The sequence below is a fragment of the Stigmatopora argus genome, chromosome 2 (genome assembly GCF_051989625.1).
Source record: "Stigmatopora argus isolate UIUO_Sarg chromosome 2, RoL_Sarg_1.0, whole genome shotgun sequence".
Taxonomy (NCBI): Eukaryota; Metazoa; Chordata; class Actinopteri; order Syngnathiformes; family Syngnathidae; genus Stigmatopora; species Stigmatopora argus.
The window spans coordinates 4,502,985-4,521,517 of record NC_135388.1 but is presented as its reverse complement, the minus strand read 5'-3'; the positions used below and the strand labels follow the sequence as shown (position 1 = coordinate 4,521,517).

At 40.9% G+C, this 18,533-nt stretch overlaps 2 protein-coding genes across 6 annotated transcripts in view; one reads left to right on the top strand and one right to left on the bottom strand.

Moving 5' to 3' along the window:
* The first annotated feature begins 292 nt into the window (after positions 1 to 292).
* Positions 293 to 7,766, top strand: brd7 (bromodomain containing 7). Of its 4 annotated transcripts, none has more exons than XM_077587858.1 (17): positions 293 to 445; positions 929 to 1,122; positions 1,181 to 1,274; positions 1,836 to 1,896; positions 1,955 to 2,099; positions 2,575 to 2,685; positions 2,772 to 2,923; positions 3,739 to 3,847; positions 3,923 to 4,001; positions 4,079 to 4,186; positions 4,262 to 4,397; positions 5,829 to 5,940; positions 6,023 to 6,061; positions 7,062 to 7,119; positions 7,201 to 7,335; positions 7,417 to 7,548; positions 7,631 to 7,766. In XM_077587858.1, exons 1-17 carry the CDS (start codon positions 397 to 399, stop codon positions 7,699 to 7,701), a joined length of 1,785 nt encoding a protein of 594 aa, XP_077443984.1. In that variant the 5' UTR covers positions 293 to 396; the 3' UTR covers positions 7,702 to 7,766. The 4 variants fall into 4 exon arrangements, with proteins under 4 accessions (XP_077443984.1, XP_077443969.1, XP_077443977.1 ...); XM_077587843.1 differs by having other exon boundaries at positions 6,023 to 6,070; XM_077587851.1 differs by having other exon boundaries at positions 6,020 to 6,061.
* The window catches only part of adcy7 (adenylate cyclase 7), a 43,618-nt gene continuing 32,844 nt past the window's right edge, over positions 7,760 to 18,533 (bottom strand). The window contains exons 13-27 of one of the 2 annotated variants that reach the window (XM_077587817.1): positions 17,760 to 17,819; positions 16,020 to 16,097; positions 14,762 to 14,831; positions 14,594 to 14,691; positions 14,424 to 14,508; positions 14,174 to 14,311; positions 13,999 to 14,100; positions 12,673 to 12,869; positions 11,707 to 11,818; positions 11,463 to 11,621; positions 10,439 to 10,585; positions 10,244 to 10,351; positions 8,982 to 9,096; positions 8,782 to 8,906; positions 7,760 to 8,708 (exon numbers count right to left, since the gene is read on the bottom strand). In XM_077587817.1, the coding sequence (XP_077443943.1) occupies positions 8,562 to 8,708; positions 8,782 to 8,906; positions 8,982 to 9,096; positions 10,244 to 10,351; positions 10,439 to 10,585; positions 11,463 to 11,621; positions 11,707 to 11,818; positions 12,673 to 12,869; positions 13,999 to 14,100; positions 14,174 to 14,311; positions 14,424 to 14,508; positions 14,594 to 14,691; positions 14,762 to 14,831; positions 16,020 to 16,097; positions 17,760 to 17,819 (1,741 nt within the window). In that variant the 3' untranslated portion in view covers positions 7,760 to 8,561. The remainder of the gene's footprint in view (positions 8,709 to 8,781; positions 8,907 to 8,981; positions 9,097 to 10,243; positions 10,352 to 10,438; positions 10,586 to 11,462; positions 11,622 to 11,706; positions 11,819 to 12,672; positions 12,870 to 13,998; positions 14,101 to 14,173; positions 14,312 to 14,423; positions 14,509 to 14,593; positions 14,692 to 14,761; positions 14,832 to 16,019; positions 16,098 to 17,759; positions 17,820 to 18,533) is intronic. The other variant, XM_077587826.1, reaches the window with a different exon arrangement.

Genomic DNA, 18,533 nt, shown 5'->3' with positions numbered 1-18,533 from the left:
ACAAAATCTATTGTTGGAGTAAAATTTGGAACTCCTTAGTCATTGTGAAAAATCAGTTCAAAGTATTAAAGAATTTGGCAGAACAGAACAAACAATGACAAAAAAGGGTGCGTTTTCAAAGAACAACAAAAACATTCATAGCATCAGGAAGCAATCTACCTTTTCTTTTCGTCTGAAGGGGCAAAAAGAACGATTTTCCCGTGGCTGAATCAACAGATGGTCCCAAAGTAGTAAGATTCTGGAGTTATTCTGCTATCTGCTGGCGAGAAATAGTCAGCTTCAAGTGCAGTTCTACCTCCTCACCGGTAAGTGGCGAACGAGAGTACTCTCTGAACCGGAAGTCCGGGCAAGGAAGAAGTCAGAGTGGTCGTTGTCTGCCACAGCGAAACGCAAACAATGGGGAAAAAACACAAGAAACACAAATCAGATAAACACGCACATGAAGGTTTGTACTCATCGTGTATATATTTTAAACACACAATTCCTACTTTAATGCGTTTTAAATATGTATTTATTTCGCCACTGTCGGTTGAAATGCAGGGTCGTATTCTACTTAGCCTCTATGCTAAGCTAACGTGCATTTGCACTATGCACGATAGACGTGTTTTTAAAGCCTATATTTATCATTTGGGTTAGTTCACATTTAAACAGGGTCTACATTTGAATGAATGAAATCGATATTTTCATACGAAATGATTGACGGTCTTTTACCCAATGGGGTTGTGTTTGTGTTTTTGAACGGTGTCTAAAAGTGCGGTGCCAATTATGTGCTCTGTTTTTAGTTTACAAAATGTATTTAGATAAATTTTAAACTATTACGATTTAAAACGTGTATTCGTTTTGATTAAGTATATGCTTAACCCGCGATTGGACTATTTATGGTCAAAATCGGAGCGCACCGTATGGCTCATATTTACATGGTTGACAGATTTCCCGGAGCGCCCACTGAAACTGGTCCTGAAGGTCTCGGGCAATGAGGTGACAACGGGAAGCTCCAGTCGTGACACTTTCTACGGCGACCAGTCACCAGACTGTGATAAATCCAAGGACAAGAGGAAGAAGAGGAAAAGGGAGAAAGAGAGGAACTGTGGCACACCTGAAAGCGACAAAGGAAAGAGGAAGGTAATGAAGCTCCCGTTGATTAACATGGCCGATGTCATTTATGGTATTTTAACCGTAGGTGATCAAAAGGAAAAAGGGCCAAGAAGGGGATGGAGAAGACGAAAGAGAAAACTGCAGGACTCCTATTCGATCAGAGCTGGATAAACTGGAAGGTATTCTAGAACGAATATATCTTGTTCGTTCACTATACAGTGGTACCTTGAGATACGAGCTTAATTAGTTCCGGGACTGGGCTCGTATGTCGATTTGCTCTTAACTCAAATGAACGTTTCTCATAGAAATGAACTAAAAACAAATGAAATCGTTCCAACCCTCTGAAAAAACACCAAAAACAGGATATTGGATTGGAAAAAAACTTTTATTAATTCTAATTTGCCATCTATTAACAAAGTAACAACTAACTAGTGTTTTTAATAGTACTAAAATGTGTTAATAGTACTAAAATTAGATGGATTTTGCGGAGGGGGACGTTTTTGCACGGCAACGCGCTCATAACATAAACAAATTTAAATGAACTTGGATTATGATGCAGACACACTCAAAAATAAAATTAATCTAACTTTACACTAAACTTAATTCTTATTTTGTCTTACATTTTTATACCTTTGTTTTCCTGGGTCGGCTCTATTTGCCCAAAATTTTACTCGTATCTCAAATTGCTCGTATGTCGGGGAATTACTGTATTGATTTTTTTTTGTCAATGGTGTCTTCAGCAGAGAAAGAGCAAACACCTTTACAAGAAGCACTGAATCAGCTCATCAGACAGCTGCAAAGGTAAACTTTTTTTTGCTGCTAAAATTTCAAGCTATTAACAATGCCCCATACTGGACAGGAAAGACCCCAGTGCGTTTTTCGCCTTCCCCGTGACGGACCTGATTGCTCCAGGCTACACGAGCATTATTAAACAACCAATGGACTTCAGCACTATGAAAGACAAAGTAAAGAAACAAAGCTACGTGTCATTGGATGAGCTCAAGGTAGGAGTATTTTTATATTTATTTGAGAAATATCAAAACATAACAAATTCATTACCATTAAATATTTCGACTTTTAAATCTGCTTCAAAAAGTTTCACCCCCTAAAAAAATTCACAGAAAGCAACTCGATCACCCAGAATAGCCCTAAAATCAACAGGTGACGCAAAAATAACAAAAATATATACAAATACATGTTTATCTAATTGTGTGATGTGGGTGATTAACAAAAACACCAATGTGCATGTTGATTAATTTAGTAAAATACAAAATAAATAAAAATTACCATAAAGTGGACAGCATATTTTGCCGAGTTAACGGTCAACTTGAATAGGTCTATAAACATAATAATTGCAGCAAAACTTTGAAAATATCTAATTTTCCAAAAACAAACTAAGTTTTGTAAAATCTGTTTCACAAAATTAATGCACAGGATTTTATTTCGGTGTTATAAAAATGCATTCCACTGGCCTTGCAGGCCGATTTCAAGACGATGTGCGAGAACGCCACGGCGTACAACAAGCCCGAAACGATCTATCACAAAGCCGCTCGCAAGTTGCTGCACTCAGGAATGAAGATTCTCAGCAAGGTGTGCAAAAGTAATCCACCACACAGGGGCAGCCAAGTGATTTTTAACCTCTACATTCCTACATTCTTACATTCTTCCACCTACAGGAGCGTCTGGAGAGCTTGAAGCAGAGCATTGAGTTCATGTCCGGTCTCGCCCCATCAGAAAAGGTCGCCGGGAAGCACCAGGATCAAGGGTCGTCCTGCCTGGTAACCAAGAGAGAAGCTAGCGAGGGCTCGCAGACACCCGGCACGCCAAGGTGGTCATCCGTCAACACTCAGTGTCTGCCATCTTGTAGTTTTTTTTTTCTTAATGCCCCCTTTAAGTGTTATGTAAAGCCAGTGGCGGAGAACGCCAGGAATGTCTTTTAACGTGTCTCGTTTTGTTCCGTGACGTCTTTTTGTGCGTCTTTGTGCTCTTCAAAATAAGCGATGCTAAGTCGCTAAAATGTAGTGACGTATCGAAAAAAATGTGATCAAAAGGCAGAAAAAAAAATCATAATGAAAGATATGTCATAGGCTGTCATTGAGTGACCTGTTAGCATTCTACCAATCAATTAGAGGGTTTCACTCAGAAAAATTGCAAAGTCTAGTAGAAAAACATAGACAAAAAACTTAAGTTGATAGGAATTTAGAAATTACTATTGAGTGTCATAGCTAAATGTAAAGTTTTCCACTCTTTCACAAACTAAACAAGCACGAGTGTTCCCTGGTGTACCCTTCACTGACCAAATCAGAACCTGTAGTTACAATAGTGTTAATCAGGTCTGATAGAAAAAAAATAAAAATCAGGCTACAGGGATTGATAGATAATTACCCATGCTACATTGCTCCCAAGTTTCAAGACAATCGGTTCAAAAATGGCAAACGAGTAGGATTTCGAAGTTAGTGTCTACAAGAACAACATAAACCTGAGTGGGGACTTTACAGTTATTTTCTGGAACTGTTTTAATCTGGCAGAGAGGAAAGCCAGATATAAGCTTTTAAGGCACTGGAGGGGGATCCCTGAAGTTAACTTTTTAGTTTTACAGTACGTACAGTATACTAAAGTCTCTTACCTTTTGTTAATCGGCAGATCAGACAAGATCACCAAAGAAGAGGAGGCCGAGAAGGAGCTGGAGGATATCCGCAAGGTCATCGAGGAGTCCGGGGGTAAACTGTCCAACCGAGTGCTGCAGTGCGACGTGAGCAAACATGACTTCTCGCAATGTGACAAAGACCTGGTGGAGCTTTGTTACCAATCAATGTTTTCTTGCCAGTTGGAGTTTAGCAGACAGAGGCAAGCTGATGGCTCCACCACTTTGGCTTTTGTCAACCCGGCTGATCCAGCAGTAGGAGGTAAATTCAGAACTGCACTGATTATACAGATTTGTATCAAAAACAACAACAACAACAAATGTACATTGTTTCCACAGAGGCGGGGCACTGTGCCGTCAAGTTAGGCATGATGTCCACTCGTCTGCATAGTGGCATCAATTGTCTCCAGGGCTTCCGTGAGGACAAGAGGAACCGTCTCACTCCAGGTACCAAAAAATATGCATAGAGCAGGTCAAGGTCTGAACTGATGCAAACATGCGATTTTATGTGCTGCTGTTTAGTGTCCTACGTGAATTACGGGCCGTTCACGTCCTACGCACCGACCTATGACTCCAGCTTCTCGAATGTTAGCAAAGAGGACTCTGATCTCATCTACTGCCTCTATGGGGAGGAGTCCAACCTACAGGGCCCAGACAGGTTAGTTTTTATTTGTTTCTGAATAGTGTGGAAGTAGAGCCACTTGACTTGATATGATTTAAAATGTGGTTGTGAAGTCTGGAAGTGGCACAGACTAATAAATGACCCCACTTAGAAGTACTTGGGTTGATATTGGAACATCAACATTTTCAAGGGCCGTTCATTTGGAAACCTAATATTTGACCTTTGAACAATAAACCAGAAATGTTTTCCCAAAATGTAGAACAGGATAAATATGTAATTTATGCCTGTGACTACTTTGAATTTCAGGCAACATTTCCAGCCAACCTATTGCAATATGTAGCGGCCAAGTCAATTACCTGACCTGAATCCGATAGAGCAAGGGTGTCAGACTCGGGTTGGTTCGATTTCATGTGGGCTGGACCATTTTAGATATAATATTTAGATTTTTTTTATAAATGGATTAAAAGAACTAGATTAAAAGCCCTGAATGTTCAGTTTTTTATAGATCTAAAACAATGTTTATTTTAGCTTTTTTTAAATATATTTTTAGATTTTACAAAATGATTTTTGAACTAAGAACAAAGAAAATATGGAAAAAAATAGCAATTATCGATTTAAAAGGGGGGGAAAATCAGGAAATTTAATATACATCTATACTCCATTTTAATTTGATCCTAAAACAGAAAGTCGGCACTCATGATTTACTTTCCCGGGCCACACAAAATGATGCGGCGGGCCAGATTTGGCCCCCGGGCTGTCACTTTGACACCTGTGCGATAGAGTATTCATTTCACTTAAAATTGAGTTAAGGGGAAATACTATTGGGTGGGGGCGGGGTTTAAGCAGGATCAGAAGAGGGTGAAAGCCAGCATCTGGTCATGTCAATTGACTGCTAAGAATTTGCACCCAAGTAATAAAACTGCCCACCAGATTTAAATATTAATACTCTAACAACAAGCACATCTAGTTTGTTTTACTTTAAATCCATTTCGATGGTTTAGAGAGCCCAACAATTTGAATTGTGTCAATTTCACAATGTGACTTACCGTCTTTTCTGGCATTTACGCCGTATTTGTCGCAAAAAAAATGACGGAATCGAGGGTCCGGCTTATATGCGCACAAATTAGACTTGACATGCACGAAACTGCAAGGTGACAAAGACGGCTGATACGGTCATTTATATTAAAATACAGAAAAGATAAAAAGCTAATCAAAATTTATTTCGACGTCTGAATGAAAATGAAAAAAAAAACGTATTTTGCATAGAACATGAAAAAAAAAGGGGATGACAAACTAGACAGCTACGGACACACTTCCTGGTTGTACTGCTCACATGACTTCCTTTTTGAATTTGTCAACGTACAGGCAAAACCCTTTCGGAATGTGCAATTTTAAGGGTGCGGCTTATACGCGAGAAAACACGGGAATCTCACCACTTTTCCGTTAATCAATACTTGCTGTTGGCAGCTTGTCGGAGTTCCTGTCCAAGTCGGAGGAGTACGTGTACAAAATGGCCGACAACCTTCTGGACGCCTTGACCAATGGGGAGCATTCAAAGACACTGAAGGAGACCGAACCAGTAATCTCCTTCCCTTCATAAAAAAAAGTCTTCATTAGAGCATAATAAAACAAAAAAATGATTGTATTTGTGTGCCCAGCAGGTGGAAGAGGTTTCAAAAGAGGAGAAAGTTGATGCAAATGTAAGTCAAGTAAGTGTCTTTGTGGGTGGGAGAGCATCTGCTCGTCTGCTCGTGATCCAGTGTAAAATGTTAGTGAAAGTGGGAGAAGAAAAAGAAAAAAAACTACAACATTAACAGCATGTGATGTTTGGAAGTCAAAGCGCGTGTTGTAGCTAACAGCTGTGTCAACACGGCGCCCACTCGCTGTGATCCGAATGGAAACATCTTCAAAACATGGCTCACCGAGACCCCGGGGGAGAGTTTTGTTTTCATTCGCCCCTCACGGTGCAGGCACACTTGGTCTTGTTTGACATTTTTTTTCCGATGAATGCTCAACTCTGCGTTAGGCAAGCACAGTTTTTTGCGTGTATGCATGTTTATTTTTAAATTTGATGCCCATTAGACTAAATCTCAAGGGTAACTTTCTCATTAAATACTCGTCTGAATATTGGCAGTCGTTGACGTTTTGAGTTAAATAGGGAAAAAAGTTGGTTTTTTTAAAACTGAGAAACGTGGGTATTTTGGATAGTTGACATTTTGATGGAATTAAAAGGGTACATTTTATTTAATCTGAGAAATAGTTTGCCTTTGTTTTTTTGTGGTTATTACAGAAAGAGTAGTTCATGTATTTGGGGGTGATGATATTCAAAGGAAAATATTTTATCCATCTTATCTTTTAGACAAATAGATGATTTGTACTTTTGACTCTAGTTGCGAAATAAAAGTGAGTTAGATGCCATTATTAAAATAGGAAAATCACCTTGTTTTTTTCTGTCAATAAATGTTTCAGAATATATTTGTGTATGAAAGGCCAGGATTTTTTTTGTCTGCAAAACCAAAGGTGATTAGTATAATTTTTTGACAAAAATGTATATTTTATCTACATATAATGGCTCTCGTGTGGCCCCCCATTATGCCTTGTTTACTTTTCCTTTTATGTGCATCAACATGAATTTGAACAAAATTCCTTCACACAAGTACTTCGGTTTGGAATGCTTATTTTTTTGTCTTACCTTTTCAGAAGGCGTCCCAATCTGATGCTTCGGAAGAGCCGCGTGTCCCCGAGGAGCTCTCTGCAGGTAAAAAAAAAAAATCAAATACAAGAGACAGACATCATGTACTTCATTGAGGGTCAATATCATCGATCCTGTTGGCAACAGACGTGCAGCAGAAACTGGACGAGACCACGCAGCTCCTGCGGGAACTGCAGGAAGCGCAGCGGGAGCGTCTGAGCACCAAGCAGCCACCCAACATGATTTGCCTGCTGGCGCCTAGCACTAAGGAGATGGAGCTGGGTATAAAAAATACAAAAAAAAAATGTTTATTAAATTGAATGTGTTCTCAAATACATTTTTTTATCGTACGCATATTTGCAGCCGAGAAAGTGACGGGCAACCTGGCCGAGCTGACCGGTCAAGTGGCCCCGTGTGACATTAGCAACATTGGGGCTATCAGGAAGGCTATGGGAATCGCGCTACCCCCAGAAGCCCTCGTAGATCTCGCTTCAGGTGAATATTCCGTTCTAATTGGCAAAGTAAGCCTAGCCTAACATTAAATTTGACCATCTTCTCAATCATTGCTGTCTTTCAGTGCACGAAATGGGAGAACACATGGACGCCACACCTTGTTACCCGGAATCATCACCCATCAGCACGGTTTGAGAACATTTTTTTTGTACAAAAATCCTCGTTTTGACATTCAATAAAATTTGGGAATTAGTAAACCATATTGGGAATAATTTATTCAGGACATTTTGTTCACACAAGAAACGGCCAAATATACACGACAGTATTAATCATAATATCCATGTAGAGACAAGAGATGAACGATCGGGATTCAAAAGGCGACACAGTATTAGATTTGCCCACGGCTGCTGGTAAACGTCCAATCTATTTAAACTAGGAGAGGTTCCTCCCCGTACCAAAATGATTGGACGCCTATCATCATCTATAGCAGAGAATGAGTTAAATACACAAACATGCCCCTATTGAATCATACTGCTCATTACACAGTAACAAAGCCGACAACATGATCCACAAACAATCCGCTATTTCATCGGACACAAAATGTCTACAAACGTTTAGTACATTTTTTTTTTAAGAGTACAAAATTTCCAGGTGGTTTTCCCTATCAGATCCTGTGGGCGGAGCATGAGGAATCCATCAAAAATATCACCATTACTTTTAAAAGAGCGTTCGTCAAAAACACTCAAAAGTTCTGGACACAAACCCCATTGAGGGAAGAAAAAAAAAAAAGTATAGAAAAAAAATGCCTGTTTGGAAATCCATGTAAAAATCCAGAAATCCTTGCGCAGTTCAACACGCATTTTGTTTGAAAAGTTTTTCAGGTTTTTCGTCCATCCGAGTTCAAACCAAAGTCCTTCACGATGTCCTCCAGCGCTCCCGCAGGAGCACGTCTGTATTACAGTCCCTCCTGGTCAGGGGCGTGTAAACACTAGCCTCGCGCCAAGTTAGCAAGCGTTGCGTTGCCTTTTCCCGGCGTGCTTTTTTTCTTTTAATCCTCAGCTGAGACCCAAGCCTTGCTGCTTGTTCGTTTCCGTGCACACGAAAAAAGTCTTGAGCTCGCCTTTCCCTTTGACGCTGATCAATCCGCGGCACTCGCACGAGTAGCCCAACCTGCGCAGCGCCTCCGACGTTTCCTCCGTCACCTGCCGATAAAACCGCAAAAAAAACGTCAGATCGGCGGGCCTCCGCCGCGGCGAATGCGACGACGTGACATACTTGGATTTTTCCCAGCTCGCCAGTGCTCTCCATTCTACTGGCCACGTTGACCGTGTTGCCCCAAATGTCGTACTGAGGCTTCCTGGAGCCGATCACGCCGGCGATGACGGGACCGTGGTTGATGCCTGTGGGGAGAGGATTTTCATTCCGGGGCGGTGGAATGTGGCGAAAAGGTCTTGGGGTTTTTTTTTGGGACTCACCCACACGCAGCCGGAAGCTGTTAAAGGAATGGCGGTTGATTCCGTCCAACTTGCCAACGAGCGCCACGGCAAACTCCACCATGATGCCGATCTGCGCCTGCTGCCGCTCTTTGTCCTTGTTCGCACAAAAAAAGTATCAAGGTAATGTGTGAGCTACATTTTTGCAGAAAATTATAGTTTAAAAAAAAAAACAGCCCTATTTGTAGAATGCAATTAACCCTTGCAGGAATGGTAGTCATCTATTCAACAGTTACCATTGGCTGCCAAGTGCCCCGGAATTTCGGGAGTTTACTATGGACAAGCAATGCAAACTCCGGGACTCCTAACAACCTCCCTAAACTCCGGAAATCCCAAAAATTGTCACCTAAACTTTTTTTGGAAGCAACCATTTTGGAAAAGTGGCAAATTTCATATTTAAATGCCCCCAAATTCCCACCATCGCTACGGCTTCTGCTATTTTACTTACCCATTTGATTCAACTGCACTACAAACTTGATGAATTCGGTATCACGAGTGCATTGTGAATCATCCGAGCATAATAACAGTTAGATTTAAGTCCATTTTTTTTTTACATTTTATATCAAATTTGTGCAAATCCCATTCACTCCTGAAATGATCGATGGAGATTGGCAGATCGGTCGCCGGTCTTTTGGTCGCCCGGAAGGTAAGTGATAATTACCATTGAAATCGTTGCTCAAATTCCCTAAATACAAACTGCGAATTACTTATCAGTCATACTTAATGCCCTATTTATTATTAGGCTAAAGAAAAGCTCCAAATTTCCTGGACTTTTATTGTTTTTTGTTGGAGAACTTGTTAAGACCCTGACTGACGTAGCTTCTTAAAGGGACAACACATGTACATACAAACTTCTACACTCACACGTCGGCTCAGTGAAACTGCTCAGGGCCATTGTTGGCTTTTATTGATGCGTAGACCGTGTTGTTTTACCTTGTTTTGTCGCCGGTCTTTTGGTCGCCCGTTGTCGTGGTCGGGGCGACCAAAAGACCGCGACCAAAAGACCGCAACCAATCGACCGCACACGGGCAGATCTGTCACATAGTAGCTGTTGGTACTTAGTAAATTGGTATCAAAAACACTGATTGATGGCAATGGACATCAAGTTCATTTCAACTAGGGGAGCTGGAATGATTATTTTTTCTTTTTAAATTATACATTCATATACGGCAGTGGTCTCCAACTTGTGACCCAAGTGACAATATTTAGTATTTAATCCATTCATGCATCCATCCATTCATCACCTGATGGTTCTCCTGCCCGAGCGCTCCGCTGAGGCCGGCCGCCGCCATGTACGTGCTGCCGATGGTTTTGATCTTCTCCACGCCGCTGAACTTTGGCTTGGACAGAAGCTGTTGGGAGAGAAGGAAAGCCACGGGTGGACGGACGTTCCGACGGACGTTCCGGCGTATGCCCGGGAAGGGGGCGGGGCGGCCCACCTCGTCAAAGTCGGCGATGATCTCGTTGAGGAGTCGCAAGCACTCCAGGCCCTCCTTGTTGATGTCGCACTCGGTGTAGAACTCCTTGAAATCGGGCACCGAGGCGAACATCACGCATACGCAGTCGTACGACTTGTAGTAGAGATCCTGTTGGGGGGATGGGCCAACAACATCACAATCAAAACTGCGGCACGGGGGCCAAATCTGGCTCAACACGGCCTTTCGTGTGGCCCACAAAAGATTGAAATTCAATTTTCTTCAGGATTTTTTTTTTACCCATTGAGTGGTTACTAGATGATTAATGGTTGATGAATACATTTGATGTTACCCCTAGAAATATGAACAACTACATTTGGTCAAACTATGAAAAACTACATTTGGTCAAACTATGAAAAACTACATTTGGTCAAAATATGAACAACTACATTTGGTCAAAATATGAACAACTACATTTGGCCAAAATATGAACAACTACATTTGGCCAAAATATGAACAACTAGATTTGGCCAAAATATGAACAACTAGATTTGGTCAAAATATGAACAACTAGATTTGGTCAAAATATGAAAATCTAGATTTGGTCAAAATATGAAAATCTACATTTGGTCAAAATATGAAAATCTACATTTGGTCAAAATATGAAAATCTACATTTGGTCAAAATATGAAAAACTACATTTGGTCAAAATATGAAAAACTACATTTGCTCAAAATATTGAAAAACTACATTTGCTCAAAATATTGAAAAACTACATTTGGTCAAAATATTGAAAAACTACATTTGGTCAAAATATTGAACAACTAGATTTGGTCAAAATATGAAAAACTAGATTTGGTCAAAATATGAAAAACTAGATTTGGTCAAAATATGAAAAACTAGATTGTGTCAAAATATGAAAAACTAGATTGTGTCAAAATATGAAAAACTAGATTGTGTCAAAATATGAAAAACTTGATTTGATCAAATGTGTTCTGTTGTGAGCATTATACCACGAAAACTTTTAAAGTTTGTAATAAAACGGAACCTCATTTTTCTTGTTCTCTCCCACAAAAAGCGAGGCCACGTGGGCAGGCAGCACGTTCTCCAGCAGCAGCCTGTTGAGGTTCTCCCTGGTCTCGATCTCATCCTGCTCCGTGCGGTTTTTGTACTTGAGCAGGAAGTCCTGGCGGAAGCAGGACTCGTTCTAGGTTGGGGGGGGCGGGGCAAACACATTGTCAAAATCACTTTGGAAACACGAGCGAGCTGATCACGCTGTCATAAATCAGCACCTGCTGGGAAATGATGAGCATGGTGACCAGGAACAAGGTGATGTAGATGCAGCTCATCACCTGGGGGTGCTTGACCAGACCCACCAGTCTCACCAGTGATTCGTCTGTCAGGCTGTGGGAAAAAAAAAATTGATTCGTTTTTTACGCAAATTCAAATTCAGTCTCAAAATGTTGTGGATCTGCCAATCAATGCCTTGGAAATGTATTGAGGGAAGAAAAAAATAGCACAAATGCCCCCAAAATTTGAACAATGTCAGATTTTTAACCTTTTGTTTATTAAATGGGAAAAAGTAAGTATTGTGTTTAAAAAAATCAGTGGATCAAAAGGCCTAAATGTTCAGTTCAATGTTTAATTGAGTTTTTTTTTATTAGTAAGGGAAAACATTTTTGAATCATTTGTTTTTCATTTCAAAAGGACCAAAATATTTTTTTATTAAGCTCAATAATAAAGTGTAAAACAGAAAATATTTTTATAAAGGAACCAAAGTTTTTTTTAATTATGCTCAATAATAAAGTGTAAAACAGAAAATATTTTTATAAAGGAACCAAAGTTTTTTTTAATTATGCTCAATAATAGTGTAAAACAGAAAATATTTATATATTATTTTTAGAAAAACACCTTACAAATTTGGATTTAAAATTTATTAATTTAAAAAGAAGAAAACCGGGAAATTTTCCCTATATATCTCTAATCTTCATTTGAATTTGATCCTAAAACAGAAAGTCCACACATGATTTACTTTCTCGGGCCGCACAAAATGATGCGGCGGGCCAGATTTGGCCCCCGACCCACCACTTTAACACCCGTGCTCAAAATCATACGACCCATCAGCCCAACCCAACACTTGCAAATCCCTCCTATGCGACCGGAGAACATGAACTTAACCACATTTTTTTTGTTTTTTTTGTTTCCCTTTCTTCCAATTACGATGACATTAGCGCCCTTATCGTGATATCAAACACCACCTGCTGCAGTTGGCGGCGCCGCTAATCCGGGCGTGGAGGACGTTGGCGTAGCCCGCGAAGAGCCGGCTGTTGGTGCTGAGGATGATGATGTAGGACGCGCTGGACGCCAGGGCCACGAAAAGCACTTTGAGCTCCAAGCTGACCCGCAGGAAGACGCCGCAAGCCATCAGCGACAAGATGCAGCAGTACACCGAGTACTGTGGGGGGGACGGGCGGGGACGGGGGGGACGGGACATACTATTGACAAGACATTCCTGTTAAGAGTACAACGGGTACGCATTTGCGGTCAAGTGGGAACCATCGATGACTAAATGCGCTCCATTAATGGCTTTCTTCATTTCTATGATAATATCTGCTCAGTTTGCTTGGAAAATGTCATTGGCGAGCCCTAAAAAAAGATTCAAATTGGCTTTTTGGAGCAAAAATAAATTGTGTGCTAGCGTGATGTGAAGTCAAGAAATAGCCAAAGTAAGGATAAGAAACGTTCAAGTCGTTCTTAATCCTTATTTAGAGAAAAATTCAAATTTTGTGTTGTAGTCAAACAAATGGGATAAATGGCTTGATTCTGCAGTAATCCCTCGAATATCGCGGCTTTACTACATCGCAGATTTTTTTGGAGGGGGGATTTGTTCTTTAAATTTTTTGGGGGGTAAATTCATAAAAAAGTGGAAATCCACGCTGAAATTTGCAACGGGAAGCCACTCCCCTGTCGTCCGTTTGCTACTAGGACTCAGCACTGTAGTAAAAAACAACAATAAAAAAAAAAATATATATATTTTTTTTTATTGTTTTTTTTTTTTTACATTTATATATATTTTTAATTAATTTTTTGTTGTGGGTTATACAATTTATTAGATTATACAAATGTGTTAGATTTTACAAATCGATTATCACGGTTAATATAGACCAGACATGGCCGCAATAAACAAAAAAAATGCAAAGTAGGGTCACCCCTATTTATAAAAAGATATATATATTTATATTTTTTAATAAATAGGGTGACCCTACTATATATATATATATATATATATATATATATATATATATATATATATATATATATATATATATATATATATATCGCGGCCATGTCTGGTGTACATTACCCGCAATAATCGAGGGATTACTGCACTAACAGTATAATGACAAAAACAATATAAAAAATATTTTAAGGTAGTTTCTATTTTAAACGTTTTCCAAACTATAGATAAAAAAGCTTAAAAAAAATATTTTCAGGGATAGTGGTCACTAAAGTGGACGCAATTATGTTGTTTGTTAAACGCAACCTCCCCCCAATTTAAAGCCATAAAGTGTAAATTCCCTCACAGGCAGATAGAAGAGTCCTCCATCCATTTCCAGCGACTGGGAACGATTCCCAAGATCCACGTCACCACCGCAACATTCTGGACAAGCGACTTCAATGAAGCACTGTGGGAAAAGAAAGAAAATAAAGAAAGACTGAAAATTGCTATAAAGTGTTGGAGAAGGACGTCCCGCTGACCAGGTTGAAGACGGCCAATAGAACGATGACGGCAATGGTGATGGTGGCCAATGGCAGGCGCACGCACGGCTTCTTCACGACCGCCTCCGACAGCGAGGCCAGCCACCGGCACCCCGACAGCTTCTCTGGAAACATCCGCTGAACACATGCGCCACATTAACGGTTATTCCCGTCCAGGACGCCGGCGGCGAGGTTCGCAGAAGAACGCCGCGTGCATCTTGACCAAAACGGCGTCAATTTCCACACTGACCTGCGCGTGGGTGGCAAAACAGACGGCCAAAATGGGCAGCAGGACGCACGCCAACGCACCGAAGGTGACTCCGAGGGCGTGCCGACTGAGAATGACCAAAAGGACACAATACAATGGCGGTCGGGTAACGTTTCCGTTTGTTTACGGTCGTCGGCGGGGCTCATACTCACTCCCTGGTGACCAACATCTGGATGGAAAAGATGCAGAGGAAGATGACGGCGGCGCAGCCCACGTAGTGCTTGAACATGGGCAAATCCAAGGCTCGATACTGGAAAAGTGGTCAAAGGCAAGCGCGTTGGAATGGAGATCCAGGCGTGGAACTTTCACCTTCCAGTTACCTGTTTTTCCAGGTCTTTTTTGGGGAACCAAATGGCTAAACTGCCACTCTCCTCCGACTTGTACCATTGCCTTGGAAAGGAGAAAACGGAAATTGCTCCCTTTATTAATGATTGCAATTCCCATTATTAAACGATAATAAACTGTACAAATGCAACGCGGCACACGTAGAGTCTAAAATTTTCCCCAGGAGTGGACGTATATCAGTCGTTCGCTTTTTGTATGCACTAAATTCAAGATTCTGTATGAAGATATCATCCTTCATAACTGACTTCAGGCATACATAATCATACCCGTCACCCTCAGCCAATTGCTCCACTTATTAATGATTGCAATTCCTCTTAAGCGATAATAAACGTACAAATGCAACGCGGCACATATTTACTCACATAGGGCGCACTTAAAAGTCTAACATTTTCTCCAAAGTGGACGGGGTGTCCAATCAGTGTGCGCTTAATTCAAGATTCTGTAGATGTCGCTGTATGACGCGGACAGCTTGACTGTCTGGGTACATTGCTTGCTGACACGCTATATTGAAATCGTGAAAAGGGGGAGAAGTGAAAGGGGAATGCGTGTGCGCATATCATGTTAAAAGCATGACAATGTTAGCAGTTCACAATGATGTTTTCGTGACAGAGACAATCCGGATTAGAGCCGAAATGGGTCAAACGAGATCGGTTTGAAAAAAAACGTACTAAAAAAATCCTGTACAAAAGTTGTTATATGGCGTAAAATTATCTCCCCCCAAAAAACATAAGTTGACAGGTATGAAGTGTTAGCCAGAGCTAGACTAAAAACGTTCCTTAATTTTCCATATCGGTTATCCTCACAATGTTCTTAGGGGTGCTGGAGCCTATCCAGGCCAACTATGGACTGCAGATGGGGGACACTGAATCGATGGCGAGCCAATTGCAGGGCACAATTAGACGGGCAATTCACTCTCATAGCTAGAGGCAATTTACAATGTTCAACCAGCCTACTCGGCATATTTTTGCCATGTGGGAGGAAACTCGAGTACCCAGAAAAAACCCACGCAGCCCTGGGAAGCACAACTCTGAACTCTCTCGCACTCAAAACGTATCTGTTTAAATCATCAAATCCAGCTGGATCGTCTTTCAGGTGGATTTAAATGGTAAAAAATAAATTATTTGGCCATTTTCTTTACCAAAATTAAACATGCATGGGGGAAGAGTATTACCCAGGTGGTTTGATTCAATCAGATTTTTTTTAGGATGTTTGTTTTGTATGAAATGGACCTACTTGCTGCCCAGTTCATCGATGGTGGTGGTCATTTCGTTGTGAAGCTCCTCATCAAAGCGACTCTTCTGCGACTTGTTCCTGTGTCGGAGAAACAAAGGGCGTTAAGGGAAATCAGCCAAGGATGGAAAAGAGGGTTTAATAACAGTCGTGTCCATGTGAGCCCAAGGGGGAAAAAAAGGAGACTATAGATAAGGGTGTCAAACTCAGTTTAATTGGCGGGATGCATGATTGCCAACTGGATATCATGTTTACTTTTGGCCAAAAAGGTTGACTTCATTGATGGTCCTGAACGTCCAGTCCATTTTGACTGGGAGGAGCGAGTCAACCGAATCGATTGGACGTTTAGCGCCGCCAAAGGCACTGAAAGATGAGCATCCATAAGTGAATTGGACATCTATCATTGTCAATGGCAGGCAAGTTCATTTTGTGTCCATTTTTTTCACCTCCATTTTAAGTTAATTAAATTTTCAATTATTTCCAATTGATCTGGGGCGAGTGGTTAACGCGTTGGCCTCCCAGTGGGGGACCTGGGTTCAAATCCAGGTCGGTCCACCTGTGTGGAGATTGCATGTTCTGTGTGGGTGCCCAACTATGATTGTTTGCCCGTCTCCTTGTGGCCTGCGATTGGTTGGCTACCAATTCATGGTGTCCCCGGCCTCTGGCCCAAAGTCAGCTGGGATAGGCTCCAGCACCCCGCGGGACCCTAGTGAGGATAAAACGGTTCAGAAAATGAGATGAGATTTCCTTTTGATTTTGAGGGAGTTTCTGGGACGCGTATTCGCTTGTCGCTTACTGCTGATTTCCAGTTTATTTCCTGTTGGTTTTGGGGTATTTTAAAGTTCCTTATTAACTCATTGGTTGCCATGGAAGGCCCCGTTTTGACAGCCTTGGGTGAATTTACCGAAGTGATTGCGCATAGGAAATTGTGCAAAGCAAAACAGACTTCTGGCTTTGCAGCGCCCTTGTTGGAAAAAAAAAATGCATTTACAGTAATCCCTCGATTATCGCGACTTCACGAATCTTTTTTTTCTGCTATTAATTATTACATTTTTTTTAAACTTCAGTGCTGAGTCCTAGTAGCAAGAGTGCCTTCCGCTTACGAGTTTCAGTGTGGATTTTCACATTTTTATGAACTTAAAAAAAAAAAGTTAAGTTCATAAATTTTTAATTCTTTTTTAAATAGGTTTCTCTCTTCTTCGCGATTTTTCGCTTATTGCGGCCATGCCTGGTCTACATTACCCGCGATATCCGAGGGATTACTGTATTTCCGAATGAGCCTCAAAGCGTCCGTCGGGCAGAACAACACCGGCGGGTCGCACGTTTGACACCCCCGCTATAGATCATGCCTGCGGTGCACGCAGAGGGTGTTAACCGGATGCCGCGAGTTAGATGAGCTTTTCAGGGGGCTATGGAAAGCCCCCTTAGCGCTATCTGTCAGGAAGGAAGGCCTCGCACAGATGCGCGCAGTAGATACGTGGACGCATTTTGACACCCCGGCCCGCTTCGAGCGTCACCGTGTCCCCCAAAAGAAGGTAAGAGGTGTCATGCGGTAAGTAGGAAGGAGAGCGCAGTCACTTGGGTTAGTCTTGTTAGCAACCAGCTTTATATCCAAGACGTTGATGTATTTTTGTTTGCAAACTTTACAAGAAATCACTGGTAATTAAACAGAAGAGGGTGCTTGGGAAAAGTGTTATTTTTTGGCGGGGGGGGTCCTATGCCGCTTCAGGGGCTCAAACTCACTTATAGGTGCTGAACGAGGGTGTGGACAAGGAGAAGCGCTCTTCTAGTGACTCATCAAGGCTGTTTTTGGAAGAAGTTAGAATACGATGAAAAACATAATAAACACGGCAGGGAGCTAAAGCTAATGAGCTAGCCAGTGGTCAAATGAATATGTGGAATTTTGCCATGGAAAATTGTTCACAGAACAATTATGCCCAAAATGCATGTATCATGTGTTCTATTTTATATCAAAAACTAAATTGGCAAGAGAAATTTGCTATTAGCATTTCTCGTTTCATGTCGTGAAATGAGCCCAAAAAAATTTAATTGGATGCTTACGAAAAAATATTTAATTTGAAAGTATAGAGTGATTTTTCAGTTTTAGCGATTTCATCAACAGGAAGTGGATGGTTAATAATATTGTCCGCATTGTGCTTATTTATGAAAATATTCAAAGCAGTTTGGGCCAAAATGAACATTTGTTTAGGTCTTATCTCACTTTTTACTATTCTGTGTAAACACTCATCACACGCTAAGTCCGCTAAACTGTTTTAGCTAATTCAGGAGTCCAAACAGGACAATAACATCTGAGGAAAAACTCTGAATTAGCGAAATTAATAGAATTGACTTTGAAATTTCAGTTTCAAAACAGGGCTCAGATTTAAAAAAAATGAAAATCAAAGGAATTTTTAAGCGAATAAAACAAAATACCAACAGCTAACATGAAAACGGATGAAACAAATAATATACAGCTTCATCCATGGGCAAAATAGACAACATAAAAAAAAAGTTTAT

Excerpts from the sequence above, each read along its gene's own strand:
- brd7 (XM_077587836.1), top strand. The coding sequence starts at position 397 with ATGGGGAAAAAACACAAGAAACACAAATCAGATAAACACGCACATGAA. Across the intron at positions 4,398-5,828 it reads AACCTACAGGGCCCAGACAG|CTTGTCGGAGTTCCTGTCCA; the intron begins GTTAGTTTTTAT and ends TGCTGTTGGCAG. Across the intron at positions 5,941-6,019 it reads CACTGAAGGAGACCGAACCA|CAGGTGGAAGAGGTTTCAAA; the intron begins GTAATCTCCTTC and ends TTGTGTGCCCAG.